General features: G+C 39.2%; 1 protein-coding gene across 4 annotated transcripts in view; it reads right to left on the reverse strand.

Moving 5' to 3' along the window:
* LOC128695884 (uncharacterized) overlaps positions 1–9,494 on the reverse strand; it is an 87,745-nt gene extending 78,251 nt beyond the window's left edge. For 3 of the 4 annotated variants that reach the window (XM_053786815.2, XM_053786817.2, XM_053786814.2), the window contains exon 1: positions 9,294–9,494. In XM_053786815.2, coding sequence (XP_053642790.2) covers positions 9,294–9,479 — 186 coding nt within the window. In that variant the 5' untranslated portion in view covers positions 9,480–9,494. Of the gene's footprint in view, positions 1–8,665; positions 9,078–9,293 lie in introns of those variants that run through there. The other variant, XM_053786816.2, reaches the window with a different exon arrangement.
* Between the last annotated feature and the right edge of the window lie 8,651 nt (positions 9,495–18,145).

An 18,145-nucleotide genomic window follows, 5' to 3' on the forward strand; every position in this document is an offset into this window, starting at 1 on the left:
GTATGTCCAACTAGGAGAGGTTAGTGGAAATCGACCTGATGACACTGAAGGACGAGAGAGATAGGGGGGACATGATAATCACATATAAAATACCGAGAGAAACTGACAAGGTGGACAGAGACAAAAAGTTCCAGAGATGGGACATAGCAACAAGGGGGCACAGGTGGAAATTGAAGACACAGATGAATCACAGGGATGTTAGGAAGTATTTCTTCAGTCATAGTCAGGAAGTGGAACAGTTTGGGAAGCGATGTAGTGGAGGCAGGATTCATTCACAGAGGTATGATAAAGCAGGGAGTGACCCAAGAGTGGCCAGTGAAGAGGTGGGGCCAGGAGCTATGACTCGACCCCTGCAACCACAACTCGGTGAGTACAACTAGGCGAGTACGTATGTACATGTACACACGTACACACACACACGTACACACACACGTACACACACGTACACACACACACGTACACACACACACGTACACACACACGCACACACACACGTACACACACACACGTACACACACACACGTACACACACACACGTACACACACACACGTACACACATCACACGTACACACACACACACACACACACACTTACACACACACACACACACACACGTACACACACACGTACACACACACACGTACACACACACACACACACGTACACACACACACGTACACAACACACACGACACACACACACGTACACACACACACGCACACACACGTACACACACACGTACACACACGTACATGTACACACACACGTTATACATGTACACACGTTATACATGTACACACACACGTACACAACGTACAGACTTTGTAGTACACACACACACGTACACACACACATGTACACACACACACGTACACACACACACGTACACACACATTATAAAAGGTACAGACTTTGTAGGTGACATCAGAGGCTGAACAGACTGTTAACTTCTATTACTACTGTCACAGTAATATAATAAAGAAAAATGATAAATAATGATTAATAAATCTGGCTAGATGGACTCGAGTCCTGGAGGTGGGAAGTACAGTGCCTGCACTCTGAAGGAGGGGTGGGGATATTGCAGTTTTAAACATAAGAACATAAGAAAGAAGGAACACTGCAACAGGCCTACTGACCCAAGTGGAGCAGGTCCATCCCCCCCCCCCCCCCCGATTAGACCAATGACCCACCCCCTGGATTATCCCAATGACCCACCCAGTCTGGTCATCCCCATTCAAGGATGGAGCACTGTACCAGACCCAGCAGCACAGCTAGTCAGGTCCAACTCACACCCACCCACACCCCCTCATGTATTTATCTAACCCATTTTTAAAACTACACGTTTTAGCCTCAATAACTGTACTCGGGAGCTTGTTCCACTCATCCACAACTCTATTACGAAACCAGTCCAGTGGACCCTCGACTAACGCTATTAATCCGTTCCTGAGAGCTCATCATTAGTCAAAATTATCGGTAAAGGGTTAATTTTCCCCATAAGAAATAATGGAAAACAAATTAATCCGTGTAGGACACCCCAAAGTATGAAAAAAAAAATTGTTTTTACCACATGAAATATTAATTTTAATACACACAAACTGAAGAAGACATGCACAGTTACATGACACTTACCTTTATTGAAGATCTGGTGATGCTGATGGGATGGGAGGAGGGGAGAGTGTTGATGGTGTTAGTGTTTAGAAGGGGAATCCCCTTCCATTAGGACTTGAGGTGGCAAGTCCTTTTCCGGGGTTACTTCCCTTCCCTTTAAATCTCTCGAACCATCCTTTGCTGGCCTTAAATTCACTCACATCACCACTAGTTGCTGGCATTTTTTTTAATTAAATCGTCATGCAACTTCCTAGCCTTTTCACATATGATCGCTTTAGAGATGCTATCTCCTGCTATCTGTTTTTCATTTATCCACACCAATAACAGTCTCTCAACATCTTCGAGTACTTGCGATCTCAGTTTCGAAAACATAGTTTCACCTTTGGCAAGAACAGCTTCCTTGATTGCCGTTTTCTTGCCCACAATAGTAGCGATGGTTGATTGGGGTTTTGTGTACATCCTGGCCAGCTCGGAGACACGCACTCCACTTTCATACTTAGCAATGATTTCTTTCTTCATATCCATAGTAATTCTCACCCTTTTTGCTGTAGGGTTGGCACTAGAAGCTTTCTTGGGGCCCATGGTGACTTATTTTGCAGGTGCAATCACTAAAAAGGCTGTGATAATATGAAATGTTCCGATTGTATGCTTGGAAGCGACCGCGGTGGCTCGCTGGCTTGTAAACGCTGGCCAGAAGTGGACGCGTCTGATGGAACGAATAGTGTTGGTCGAGTTTTTTAGCGCTAGTCAAGGCAAAATTCTACGCCTTTCGAGAGAGTGCAGATTCAGGGCCCTCAGTCTATCCTCATAGGGAAGATTTCTGATACATGGGATCATCTTTGTCATCTTCCTCTGTACGTTTTCCAGAGCATTTATATCCATTCTGTAATACGGTGACCAGAACTGAGCAGCATAGTCTAAATGAGGCCTAACCAAGGATATATAGAGTTGAAGAACTACCTGAGGACTTCTATTGTTTATACTTCTAGATATGAAACCAAGAATTCTGTTAGCTTTATTGCGAACACTAATGCACTGTTGTCTTGGTTTTAGGTTACTGCTAACCAGAACTCCTAAATCCTTTTTGCAATCGGTAGTATTAAGATCTACATTATTTAGTTTATATGTGGCATGGTTATTTAACTGTCCAATATTTAGAACTTTGCATTTGTCAATATTAAACTGCATCTGCCACTTCTCCGACCATTGCGTCAGTCTATTCAAATCATCCTGGAGTGCTCTAATGTTCTCATTAGAATGAATTGGACGGCCTATTTTGGTGTCATCAGCAAATTTGCTTATGTCGCTATTTATTCCCTCATCTATGTCGTTTATGTAAATTGTGAACAACAACGGGCCCAACACTGACCCCTGAGGAACACCGCTTGTGACGTGCCCCCATTCTGATTTCTCCCCATTTATGCAAACTCTCTGCTGTCTATTTGTCAGCCATGCCTCTACCCAGGAAAAAATTTCTCCTCCTATCCCATGTGCCCTAAGTTTCAATAGCCTCTGGTGTGGAACTCTATCGAAAGCCTTACTGAAGTCCATATACACAATATCATATTCATTACCATGATCTACCTCCTCAAACACCTTAGTGAAAAAAGTTAGTAAATTCATAAGACAGGAACGCCCCTTTGTAAAACCACGTTGAGAATCATTAATCAATCTGTGCCTGTCAAGATGGCTACGAATTGCTTCGGGAATTATTGATTCCATAAATTTTCCCCACTATGGAGGTAAGGCTTATTGGTCTATAGTTAGAAGCCAAGGACCTGTCACCTGCCTTGTAAATAGGTATTACATTTGCCATTTTCCACTTATCAGGCACTATGCCAGTTTGTAGTGATATGTTAAAAAGATTAGCCAAAAGTATGCTAAGTTCCTCTTTACATTCCTTTAACACCCTTGCAAACAGTTCATCAGGACCTGGGGATTTGTTAGGTTTTAGTTTCTCTATTTGTCTGAGGACCATGTCACTAGTTACCGCAACCGTACATAGTTTATCATCATCCTGTTCTACGTAATCTATTATATCAGGAATATCGCTAGTATTTTCCTGGGTGAAAACTGAGAGGAAGTAGGTATTTAGAATTTCACACATATCCTTATTACTGTCAGTGATCTGACCAGAGTTACTCTTGTCCCTAATCTTACTTCTGTATACCTGATAGAACCCGCTTGGGTTAGTCTTTGAATCACTTGCGACCTTAGCCTCATAATCTCTTTTTGCTTTTCTTATTCCTTTCTTTATTTCTCTCTTTAATTGAATATATTGATTTCTTAACTGCCCATCCCCTCTTTTGATATGCCTATATATGCCTCTCTTTTGACCAATGAGATGTTTTAATCTATTGTTCATCCATTTGGGATCATTTTTGTTAGATCTAATTTCCTTACTCGGAAGAAAAGTTGTCTGGGCAGCTAGAACTATGCTCTGAAAAACGTCATATTGACAACCAAGATCACCTACCTGACCCATAGTTAGGACATCCCAATTTAGCCCACCCAAGTAATTTTTCAGTCCCATGAAGTCGGCCAAGCAAAAATCTGGGACAGAGATTTGATTGCAGTTATCTGGGTAATTCCATGATATATTGAAACTAAGTGATTTGTGATCACTTTCCCCAAGCTCATCATTAACCTCAAGATTATTAATTAGTGAATCTTTGTTGGCAAGAACCAAGTCAAGCAGATTGTTTCCTCTAGTCGGTTCTGTCACAACCTGTTCTAAAAAGCAATCCTGAACCGTATCAAGAAAGTCACTAGACTCAAGATTTCCTGTCATATTGTTCCAATCAATTTGTCTAAAGTTAAAGTGTTTCTTCTTTTTTGGGTAACCCTACCTTGGGGGACAATAAGAATGTTAAAAATAATTAGATAATAATAGTAATACAGAATAAATAATTAGTTTGCACTGAGTATTGGGTATTTTTTGGTTAAAAAGACGTACAGCAAAAAAAAAAATTTTTATTACAATGTTTCACCTACACAAGGCTCATTCAAGTACGTGAGACATGCATAAGAAAAAAAGGTCACCCTCCTTTTACTGTGTACGTCTTTTTAACCACTTGTTCATTACACCATTCCCTAGATAGTTTCTGCAAGTATAAACATGTGATAATGTCCATCCCCTGCTATTTTTCATACATACATAAATACACATTGCTACATATGTATACAGTGGACCCCCAGTATTCGATGGCATCGGTATTCGATAAATCCGGTATTCGATGCATTATATTGCAAAAATTTTGCCTCGGTATCCGATTGAAAACCCGGTATTCGATATGATTCGTACGAGACGTGTCCACGTGTGGCCTGAACTGCCCCGTGTGCGCGCCAGTGTTTACAAGCCAGCCAGTGTGCGCGCATCTAAGGATACATTCGGTACATTCCATATTATCCATAGTATCACTGTTTTTGGTGCAAAATAAGTCACCATGGGCCCCAAGAAAGCTTCTAGTGCCAACCCTTCGAGAAAAAAGGCGCTAATGACTATTGAAATGAAGAAAGAGCTAATTGCAAAGTACGAAAGTGGAGTGCGTGTGTCGGAGCTGGTCAGGTTGTATAATAAACCCCAATCAACCATCTCTACTATAGTGACCAGGAAAACGGCAATCAAGGAAGCTGTTCTTGCAAAAGGTGCAACTGTGATTACAAAACAGCGACCGCAAGTGTTAGAAAATGTTGAGAGACTGCTATTGGTGTGGATAAATGAAAAACAGATAGCAGGAGATAGCATCTCTCAAGCAATCATTTGTGAAAAGGCTAGGCAGTTGCATGACGATTTGGTAAAGAAATTGCCTGCAACTAGTGCTGATGTGAGTGAATTTAAGGCCAGCAAAGGTTGGTTTGAAAGATTTAAGAATCATAGTGGCATACACAGTGTGGTAAGGCATGGTGAGGCTGCCAGTTCAGACCAAAAAGCAGCTGAAAAATATGCGAAGGAATTCAAGGATTACACAGACAGTGAAGACTTGAAACCTGAACAAGTGTTTAATTGCAACGAAACAGGCCTGTTTTGGAAGAAAATGCCAAGCAGGACCTACATTACTCAGGAGGAAAAGGCACTCCCAGGACATAAGCCTATAAAAGACAGGCTTACTCTGTTAATGTGTGCCAATGCTAGTGGTGATTGCAAAGTGAAGCCTTTATTAGTGTATCACTCTGAAACTCCCAGAGTGTTCAGGAAAAACAATGTCCTCAAGGCTAATTTGTGTGTGCTGTGGAGGGCAAACAGTAAGGCATGGGTCACTAGGGACTTTTTCTATGACTGGTTACACCAAGCATTTGCCCCCACTGTGAAAAATTACCTAACTGAAAAGAAATTAGACCTTAAGTGCCTCCTGGTATTAGACAATGCCCCTGGTCATCCTGCAGACTTGGCAGAGCGACTTTCTGGAGACATGAGCTTCATTAAGGTCAAGTTTTTGCCTCCTAATACCACTCCTCTCCTGCAGCCCATGGACCAGCAGGTCATTTCCAACTTCAAGAAACTGTACACAAAAGCTATGTTTCAAAAGTGCTTTATAGTGACCACAGAAACTCAACTGACTCTAAAAGAGTTTTGGAAGGATCACTTTAATATCCTCAATTGTATAAACCTTATAGGTAAGGCTTGGGAGTGACTAAGAGGACCTTGAACTCTGCTTGGAAAAAACTGTGGCCAGAATGTGTAGACAAAAGGGATTTTGAAGGATTTGAGGCTAACCCTGAGAATCCTATGCCAGTTGAGGAATCCATTGTGGCATTGGGGAAGTCCTTGGGGTTGGAGGTTAGTGGGGAGGATGTGGAAGAGTTGGTGGAGGAGGACAATGAAGAACTAACCACTGATGAGCTGATAGACCATCTTCAACAGCAAGAGGCCACACTTGAGGAAACTGCTTCGGAGGAGGGGATAGAGAAATTGAAGAAGTTGCCTACTTCAAAGATTAAGGAAATGTGTGCAATGTGGCTTAAAGTGCAAACCTTTTTTGATGACAATCACCCTAACACAGCTATTGCAAGCCGTGCTGGTGACTATTACACTGACAATGTTGTGAAACACTTGAGGAATGTCATAAAGGAACAGGAGGTACAGGCCACTATGGACAGATATGTTGTGCAACAGAAATCCAGTGACTCTCAAGCTGGTCCTAGTGGCATTAAAAGAAGAAGGGAAGTAACCCAGGAAAAGGACTTGCTACCTCAAGTCCTAATGGAAGGGGATTCCCCTTCTAAACACTAACACCTCTCCCCTCCTCCCATCCCATCAATCACCACCAGATCTTCATTAAAGGTAAGTGTCAATTATTTTATTGTTATTGTAATTATTCTATTGCATTAAACTTAATATTTCATGTAGTAAAAAGATTTTTTTTTCATACTTCTGGGTGTCTTGCACGGATTAATTTGATTTCCATTATTTCTTATTCGATGAGCTCTCGGTATTCGATGAGCTCTCAGGAACGGATTAATATCGAATACCGGGGGTCCACTGTATTCATACAGACATATATATGAGGCACTGTGCAGCAGAAAAGGAGTGCCACCACAGCCAATATCCAGGTTTGTAAGAAAGTGTAAGTATATACTGTCTTCTGCATCTGTAAGTTAGGTTCAGAGCCCCATTTAGTATAGTGGCTTGAACTTCATAGCTCTAATCTCCCCCACACCTGCATTTTTCTTCATTTTTGACTTTAGCATTTTTCTGCCACAAAACACCTTGTACACTAACATATGAACTGCACCAATATACATCCATATACATGTTTTATGTGACATTTCATTATCTTGGGCAACCTATTGTTTGGTTCCTACCTGTTCTACTTTAAACTTGTTTGTTAGTTCTTTTCTAACAATTTTTAAAATCTGCTTGAGAAACCAAAATTATATTCAAAAGCTTAATATAATTTTTATTATTACTAACTTAAGAAATATACGGACTTTATCACGCTCCCAAAGGTCTACATGAAGGAATTCACAGGTTTAATTTTATTCTTTATCAAAATTTTGTGCAAATTTGTCTGGCCTCATACAAAAGCATGTTAAACTCTGAACTTAGGCTATTTCAGCAAGTAATGAGAATAAGCAGTCAAAGACAAACTTAGTTTCATATATGCATGCTTTGTTATGGCTGTTCTACATGACAAATTACATTTGTATAGAGTAATGGCACATATGGCATAACACTTATACAAGTTTTGGCTTTATAACTGAAGGCAAATGAAGGATAAAGACACATTTGCCTGCCACTACAGCCCTTATCACATGACTGCAGAGGCACCATACCCTCTGTCTCCCCTTATTGTTTGTATTAGCTTTATAAAGCTTCTGTACACCAGAATGTAACTAACATCTCATTAGTTGCTCATTTCATTTTACTTAATGCCAGTAAACTAACTTTTTGGGACAATCCTTGTAACTTACCAATTACATATACAAGACTATTATAACCACCCAAAGATGTGTAATTTTACCTGAATAAGACTAATCACTACATTCAAATGTTTTCCAAGGACAGGAAATTCGTTTGTTTATTTACACAAGGAAAGTAAGACCTAAAATTCATATAATCAAAACTGAGAGGGTCATACAGCACTTCCTAAGTCATAACATCTTGGTTGGGTAGATACTTATTTACACTGCACAAGATTTACATGTAATTTTTAATTGAACATGGTAGCTTCCTTTATTTTTCCCCCTTTTTTTGGACAGCAAGAACAATAAAATACTCTCATGTTATCTCTAAACAAATACCCTAAATGCCTCATGTTTTTAAGAGTATATAAGAGTATATATCCTAGGTTTACACATATGGTGCTATATATGATAATCTATGTAACTGTATTATGTATACCTGAATAAACTTACTTACTTTTAAAGCAAACTCAAAAGCAAACACCATTCTAGCATCAAACTGAAACTTGACTTTCTTAATAAAAAGAACTTGCCTATGCAAAGGCTGCAAAACATTTGCCAAGGTGTTTAAATATACCCACGTACGCACAGTCATGTGACAAGGTAAAAAAAAAAAATTCATAACAACATGTGCAAAATGTCATGCAATACCGAGTTTTGTGAAGCACTGGTAGTTTGCATTTCCAGAAGCCAAACGACACAAAACAGGCTGAGGTGTTTCATCTGGCAAGATGTTACAATAGTGAGGTAGTGAGAGGGTTATTACGGTAAATATAAGTGATGGTAGAGGTGTAGTAGAGGTGAGTGTTGGTGGAGTCACTGTAGAAGCCTCAAGTCTTGCCAGTCACCTCAGACTAGTTATCAACAAATGACTTCCGTAAACCGTGTTAGGAGAGATGGTTATAAACTTGCTACACGAGGCCTCCTACACACGTTAGGTGCATCATGTAGAGTGGGTGGTAGGTGGTGGTGGTAATGGAGAGATATAGAAGGTAATGAAGTGTGTGTGTACATGCAGGTCCTTGATGGTAGTGCCTCGCCTCGCTGCCTCAACTCTCACCCAGATCTTAACTCCCTCACACCCACTCCCTCTTTCCCCGTCACTCCCTCATCTTCACCCACACTGCTGCTACCACACTGCAGATTCCATAGTGCCCGCTACCTGCCACTGAGATACGCATTAACGCCACTTCTTCCAGATTTTCTCCCGGGTGGACTGACTAGTCGACTATCCATACCAGTCACCGCCTACAAAAACAATGTCGGAATATTAACATACCTTGTCACCCTCCAGCTTGATTTCCGCCGAAGTGGCACTTAAAGCTAAAGCTCCCCCTTGAGGACAACTGGCTGGCTGTTTCGATGATTGAGAGTTGGAAGTAGAGCCAGGCTTGTCGGGATTACTTAAGTCTCCGTCTTGCGGGAGACATGCAGCCATCTTGACTGTAGGCGATGTTGCCGTCATCACGCAAATTTTATCAGTTCTCTTCTTACTTTCCTCAAAAAATTCTCTTCTGGTCATAAAACTACATCTTACCTACGATCACAACGTCAACTACATAATTGGGATGTAAAACAGAAAACTAAAACACATTACTACTTGGAAAATTTTAATCAGAGTAAGATAAAATGAAAAGAAATGCAATTATACATACGTCACAGAGAACGAAAACTAAAGAAACAGGCTAAGGTTTATGAATTTAAAAATTCGAGTAGGTGCATGACACAAGTGTGGAGAAGACCTGTGATTGGTTGAGGGAGGTCACGTGACCCCTCACCTGTGCGCGCGCCTCCACCCTACAATTTAACACAAACAACAATGTCAACACTAACATTCTACAATTTAACACAAACAACAATGTCAACACACAAACAACAATAACATTCTGTCAACACTAACATTCTACAATTTAACACAAACAACAATGTCAACATTAACATTCTACAATTTAACACAAACAACAATGTCAACACTAACATTCTACAATTTAACACAAACAACAATGTCAACACTAACATTCTACAATTTAACACAAACAACAATGTCAACACTAACATTCTACAATTTAACACAAACAACAATGTCAACACTAACATTCTACAATTTAACACAAACAACAATGTCAACACTAACATTCTACAATTTAACACAAACAACAATGTCAACACTAACATTCTACAATTTAACACAAACAACAATGTCAACACTAACATTCTACAATTTAACACAACAATGTCAGCACTAACATTCTACAATTTAATGCAATGTCATCACTAACATTCTACAATTTAACACAAACAACAGTGTCAACACTAACATTCTACAATTTAACACAAACAACATTGTCAACACTAACATTCTACAATTTAATACAACAATATCAACACTAACATTGTACAATTTAACACAAACAACAATGTTAATACTAACATCCTACAGTTTAACACATACAATATCAACATTAACATTCTACAATTTAACACAAACAACAATGTCAACACTAGCATTCTACAATGTAACACAAACAACAATGTCAACATTAACATTCTACAATTTAACACAAACAACAATGTCAACACTAACATTCTACAATTCAACACAAACAATGTCATCACTAACATTCTACTATTTAACACAAACAACATTGTCAACACTAACACTCTACAATTTAATACAACAATGTCATCACTAACATTGTATAATTTAACACAAACAACAATATCAACACTAACATTGTACAATTTAACACAACAATGTTAATACTAACATTCTACAGTTTAACACAAACAACATTGTCAACACTAACATTACAATTTAACACAACAATGTCATCAGTAACATTCTACAATTTAACACAAACAACAATGTCAACACTAACACTCTACAATTTAACACAAACAATAATGTCGACACTAACATTCTACAATTTAACACAAACAACAATGTCAACACTAACATTCTACAATTTAACACAAACAACAATGTCAACACTAACATTACAATTTAACACAACAATGTCATCACTAACATTCTACAATTTAACACAGACAACAATGTCAACACTAACATTACAATTTAACACAACACTGTCATCACTAACATTCTACAATTTAACACAAACAACAATGTCAACACTAACATTTTACAGTTTAACACAAACAACAATGTCAACACTAACATTCTACAATTTAACACACACAACAATGTCAACATTAACATTCTACAATTTAACACAAACAACAATGCCAACACTAACATTCTACAATTTAACACAAACAACAATGTCAACACTAACATTACAATTTAACACAACAATGTCATCACTAACATTCTACAATTTAACAAGACACCATTGTCAACACTAACATTACAATTTAACACAACAATGTCATCACTAACATTCTACAATTTAACAAGACAACATTGTCAACACTAACATTACAATTTAACACAACAATGTCATCACTAACATTCTACAATTTAACACAAACAACAATGTCAACACTAACATTCTACAATTTAACACAGACATCAATGTCAACACTAACATTACAATTTAACACAATGTCATCACTAACATTCTACAATTTAACACAAACAACAATGTCAACACTAACATTACAATTTAACACAACAATGTCAACACTAACATTCTACACAGACATTCAACACTAACATTACAATTTACACATCACTAACATTCTACAATTTAACACAAATAACAATGTCAACACAAACATTACAATTTAACACAACAATGTCAACACTAACATTCTACAATTTAACACAAACAACATTGTCAACACTAACATTACAATTTAACACAACAATGTCATCACTAACATTCTACAATTTAACACAACAATGTCAACACTAACATTCTACAATTTAACACAAACAACAATGTCAACACTAACATTCTACAATTTAACACAAACAACAATGTCAACACTAACATTCTACAGTTTAACACAAACAATGTCAACACTAACATTTTACAATTTAACACAAACAGCATTGTCGACACTAACATTCTACAATGTAACACAACAATGTCATCACTAACATTCTACAATTTAACACAAACAACAATGTCATCATTAACATTCTACAATTTAACAAACAACAATGTCATCACTAACATTCTACAATTTAACACAAACAACAATGTCAACACTAACATTCTACAATTTAACACAAACAACAATGTCAACACTAACATTCCACAATTTAACACAAACAACAATGTCAACACTAACATTCTACAATTTAACACAAACAACATTGTCAACACTAACATTCTACAATGTAACACAACAATGTCATCACTAACATTCTACAATTTAACACAAACAACAATGTCATCATTAACATTCTACAATTTAACAAACAACAATGTCATCACTAACATTCTACAATTTAACACAAACAACAATGTCAACACTAACATTCTACAATTTAACACACCAATGTCAACACTAACATTCTACAATTTAACACAAATAACAATGTCAACACTAATATTATACAGTTTAACACAAACAACAATGCCAACACTAACATTCTACAATTTAACAGAACAATGTCATCACTAACATTCTACAATTTAACACAAACAACAATGCCAACACTAACATTCTACAATTTAACACAATGTCAACACTAATATTCTACAATTTAGCACAAACAACAATGCCAACACTAACATTCTACGTAGAATTTAACACAATATGAACGCTAACATTCTACGTAGATGAGTAAATTATTCATATCAACTTCGTTAATAATTTAATAATTCCAAGATTTTTACTAGATACTTAAAATAATTTTGGTATACTAATCTATGAGGTTCCTGACGATTTTCCAAAATAATTTTTGTGTGGGGCAACATTTTTTTTAGAACATTGGAAAGTTGTGTTGCAGCTTTGCATGTGTATTCACCTACGTGTGGTTGCAGGGGTCGATTCACAGCTCCTGGCCCCGTCTCTTCACTGTATGTGATGGTGCGGATGTTTGTAAGTCGAGTTGTAGAATGTTAGTACTAACATTGTTGTTTGTGTTCAATTTTAGAATATATTGACATTATTGTTACTATGTATGATAATTACACTTATGTAGACCTGTGCCTATTAGAGTGCATCGATGACAATTTTATTTTTAAATTGGTTTACTTTTTTTTTACTGAATGACTTGAAATTCTGATGTATCTTACAGATAGGATGGTACCCTTCAAACTTAGGCAGAATAGATGTAGACCTGTACATTTACTAACCTGGAGTTTACCTGGAGAGAGTTCCGGGGGTCAACGCCCCCGCGGCCCGGTCTGTGACCAGGCCTCCTGGTGGATCAGAGCCTGATCAACCAGGCTGTTGCTGCTGGCTGCACGCAAACCAACGTACGAGCCACAGCCCGGCTGATCAGGAACTGACTTTAGGTGCTTGTCCAGTGCCAGCTTGAAGACTGCCAGGGGTCTGTTGGTAATCCCCCTTATGTGTGCTGGGAGGCAGTTGAACAGTCTCGGGCCCCTGACACTTATTGTATGGTCTCTTAATGTGCTAGTGACACCCCTGCTTTTCATTGGGGGGATGGTGCATCGTCTGCCAAGTCTTTTGCTTTCGTAGTGAGTGATTTTCGTGTGCAAGTTCGGTACTAGTCCCTCTAGGATTTTCCAGGTGTATATAATCATGTATCTCTCCCTCCTGCGTTCCAGGGAATACAGGTTTAGGAACCTCAAGCGCTCCCAGTAATTGAGGTGTTTTATCTCCGTTATGCGCGTCGTGAAAGTTCTCTGTACATTTTCTAGGTCGGCAATTTCACCTGCCTTGAAAGGTGCTGTTAGTGTGCAGCAATATTCCAGCCTAGATAGAACAAGTGACCTGAAGAGTGTCATCATGGGCTTGGCCTCCCTAGTTTTGAAGGTTCTCATTATCCATCCTGTCATTTTTCTAGCAGATGCGATTGATACAATGTTATGGTCCTTGAAGGTGAGATCCTCCGACATAATCACTCCCAGGTCTTTGACGTTGGTGTTTCGCTCTATTTTGTGGCCAGAATTTGTTTTGTACTCTGATGAAGATTTAATTTCCTCATGTTTACCATATCTGAGTAATTGAAATTTCTCATCGTTGAACTTCATATTGTTTTCCGCAGCCCACTGAAAGATTTGGTTGATGTCCGCCTGGAGCCTTGCAGTGTCTGCAATGGAAGACACTCATGCAGATTCGGGTGTCATCTGCAAAGGAAGACACGGTGCTGTGGCTAACATCCTTGTCTATGTCGGATATGAGGATGAGGAACAAGATGGGAGCGAGTACTGTGCCTTGTGGAACAGAGCTTTTCACCGTAGCTGCCTCGGACTTTACTCTGTTGACGACTACTCTCTGTGTTCTGTTAGTGAGGAAATTATAGATCCATCGACCGACTTTTCCTGTTATTCCTTTAGCACGCATTTTGTGCGCTATTACGCCATGGTCACACTTGTCGAAGGCTTTTGCAAAGTCTGTATATATTACATCTGCATTCTTTTTGTCTTCTAGTGCATTTAGGACCTTGTCGTAGTGATCCAATAGTTGAGACAGACAGGAGCGACCTGTTCTAAACCCATGTTGCCCTGGGTTGTGTAACTGATGGGTTTCTAGATGGGTGGTGATCTTGCTTCTTAGGACCCTTTCAAAGATTTTTATGATATGGGATGTTAGTGCTATTGGTCTGTAGTTCCTTGCTGTTGCTTTACTGCCCCCTTTGTGGAGTGGGGCTATGTCTGTTGTTTTTAGTAACTGTGGGACGACCCCCGTGTCCATGCTCCCTCTCCATAGAATGGAAAAGGCTCGTGATAGGGGCTTCTTGCAGTTCTTGATGAACACAGAGTTCCATGAGTCTGGGCCTGGGGCAGAGTGCATGGGCATGTCATTTATCGCCTGTTCGAAGTCATTTGGCGTCAGGATAACATCGGATAGGCTTGTGTTAATCAAATTTTGTAGCTCTCTCTCATAAAAAATAATTTTGATCTTCGACTCTCAGTCTGGTTAGCGGCTTGCTAAAAACTGAGTCATATTGGGACTTGAGTAGCTCACTCATTTCCTTGCTGTCATCTGTGTAGGACCCATCTTGTTTAAGTAGGAGCCCAATACTGGACGTTGTTCTCGATTTTGATTTGGCATAGGAGAAGAAATACTTTGGGTTTCTTTCGATTTCATTTATGGCTTTTAGTTCTTCCCGCGATTCCTGACTCCTAAAGGATTCTTTTAGCTTAAGTTCGATGCTTGCTATTTCTCTGACCAGTGTCTCCCTACGCATTTCAGATATATTGACCTCTTTTAGCCGCTCTGTTATTCTTTTCCGTCGCCTGTAAAGGGAGCGCCTGTCTCTTTCTATTTTACATCTACTCCTCCTTTTTCTTAGAGGAATAAGCCTTGTGCATACATCGAGTGCCACCGAGTTAATCTGTTCTAGGCATAAGTTGGGGTCTGTGTTGCTTAGTATATCTTCCCAGCTTATATCGGTTAGGACTTGGTTTACTTGGTCCCACTTTATGTTTTTGTTATTGAAGTTGAATTTGGTGAATGCTCCCTCGTGACTAGTCTCATTGTCGGTCTGGGGCTCCACGCATACATGTCTGAACCTCAATTATGTTGTGATCTGAGTATATTGTTTTTGATATGGTGACATTTCTTATCAGACCATCATTGTTAGTGAAGATGAGGTCTAGTGTATTCTCCAATCTAGTAGGCTCTATTATTTGCTGGTTTAAATTGAATTTTGTGCAGAGATTTAAAAGCTCGTGTGAGTGTGAGTTTTCATCAGAGCTGCCTCCTGGTGTTATTACTGCAACAATATTATTTGCTATATTCCTCCATTTTAGGTGCCTTAAGTTGAAATCCCCCAGGAGCAAGATGTTGGGTGCAGGAGCTGGAAGATTTTCCAGACAGTGGTCAATTTTTAACAGCTGTTCCTGGAATTGCTGGGATGTTGCATCCGGAGGCTTGTAGACTACCACAATGACTAGGTTTTGGTTCTCGACCTTTACTGCTAAAACTTCCACTACATCATTTGAGGCATTAAGCAGTTCTGTGCAAACAAGTGACTCTGCAATGTACAGGCCAACCCCCCCCCCTTTTGCCTGTTCACTCTGTCACATCTGTATAGGTTGTAACCTGGGATCCATATTTCGTTGTCCAAGTGATCCTTTATGTGGGTCTCAGTGAAAGCCACGAACATTGCCTTTGCCTCTGCAAGCAGTCCACGGATGAAAGGTATTTTGTTGTTTGTTGCTGGCTTTAGACCCTGTATATTTGCAAAGAAGAATGTTATCGGACTGGTGGTATTGTTGGTACTGGGGGGGGGATTTTTTTTCCGGCATTAGTATCTGTATCTGTTGGTTTGGAGTGGAGGCCATCGACTGTGGTTCCACTCCAGGAATGACTGGATTTGGTGTACGATTTCTGCCATTTCCTGCCAAGGTAATCCTGAAATTAAATTGTGACCAGTAACTGGAGAATACCTATTTTGATCAATTTCAGATGTTTAGTGATGGTGGGTTCTGATGAAGAATTAGACACGTGCAACATCTGGGTATCTATTTGTAGAGGCTGTGTAGCCCTTGTGGTTTAGCGCTTCTTATTGATTATAATAATAATTTATTTGTAGACGTTTCGCCACCCAGTGGCTTTATCAATACAATATAAGGGCATAATGTGAAAAAAATAGAACTATTTACAAATGATGAGGTAATCCATCCCTCAGTCTTTGGAGTTGGTGAAGAGCACGTTGTCTTGAAGACTACGGTGGGGACTGACCACCTCAGTTTTTGTACGTAGTTCTACTTTCCTCACATTATGCCCTTGTATTGTACTGATATTATATACCATTCATGTACAATATGGTGGGTTTTGCTCATAGGCTAGCATTGATTTTGGGTTGCAGGGATCAGAGTCTCTCCTGGTTCCTCTTCTCCACTATCTTCTTGCCAGATTCACTCCTCCCTAGTCGTCTGGGCCCTATCGTATCTGCTCTTAAAACTATGTATGAAGCCTGCTTCCACCACTTCATTCAGATCATTCCACTTCCCAACCACTGTTGAGACTAGAAATACTTCCTGACATCATTGTGGCTCATCTGTTATTTACAAAATACCCGTTTCTCACCTCAAACAGCCTGTCCCTGTCATCCCTATCATTCCTGACCCCTCAAGGAAGGTTCCTTGATGCTGGTGAGAGGCTCTTGATCTGGGGAATTCGATATGTGCTCCAGTTCCCTGAATTAAACCTGAATTACCTTCCACATCCCCCCACAGGTGCTGTATAATCCTACGGGTTTAGTGCTTCCCCCTTGATTGTAATAATAGCAATCCTGATTACAGTGCAACCTCGGTACTCGAACAGCTCCCTTCTCGAGCAATTTGGTATTCTCGACCAAACAAACACGACCTGCCAGAAATTTGCTGTAAACTATTTCACGTTTCTTCGCATTTTTTGGTGTTTTTTTTATATTAATTGTATAAATAAGCCATCATGGGGCCTAAGAAGATTAGTGATAACAACCAACAAAAAGAAAATGAGTTGGGAAAAATTCGTTCAGTACTCAAACAGCCTTCTGGAAAAAATTAAGTTCGAGTACTTAGGTTCCGCTCTATTTTGTATACTATTATCATATCTCTGCCTGGTTCATCTGACCTCTGAAGCCACTATTAGAATTGGGTAAATTGAAATATTGGTTCTCTTGATAATCTGTAAATACCTCATTCAATCAGCTTCAAACCTTCAGTGCTGACATATCTTAGAGTTAGCTTTGGATTGTTATTGGACTGTGTAGGTGCCAATTTACAAAATTTTACTTAAACCCTTCAGTTATCCTTGTGCTTACAAATATATAGTTGCTGGGGTGAAGTCTCAGATCCTGGCCCTCTCATAGGAGGTATGCAAATTACAGTTTCTTAAAATCTCACAGAACTGCACAGAATATACCTGAGAAAAGGAAACTCAGAAATATTGAAAACTGGTATTTTTTAAGCTTCACAAGGTCAGTAAGCTCTTTAAACAATAGCTACATAACCCAGAGTGGAATGCTTGACAATACATGTATTATAATTGCATACTGAAGTCTTCCAGCTAAGGTTGCCTTTTTTCATTATT

The sequence above is a fragment of the Cherax quadricarinatus genome, chromosome 41 (genome assembly GCF_038502225.1).
Source record: "Cherax quadricarinatus isolate ZL_2023a chromosome 41, ASM3850222v1, whole genome shotgun sequence".
Taxonomy (NCBI): Eukaryota; Metazoa; Arthropoda; class Malacostraca; order Decapoda; family Parastacidae; genus Cherax; species Cherax quadricarinatus.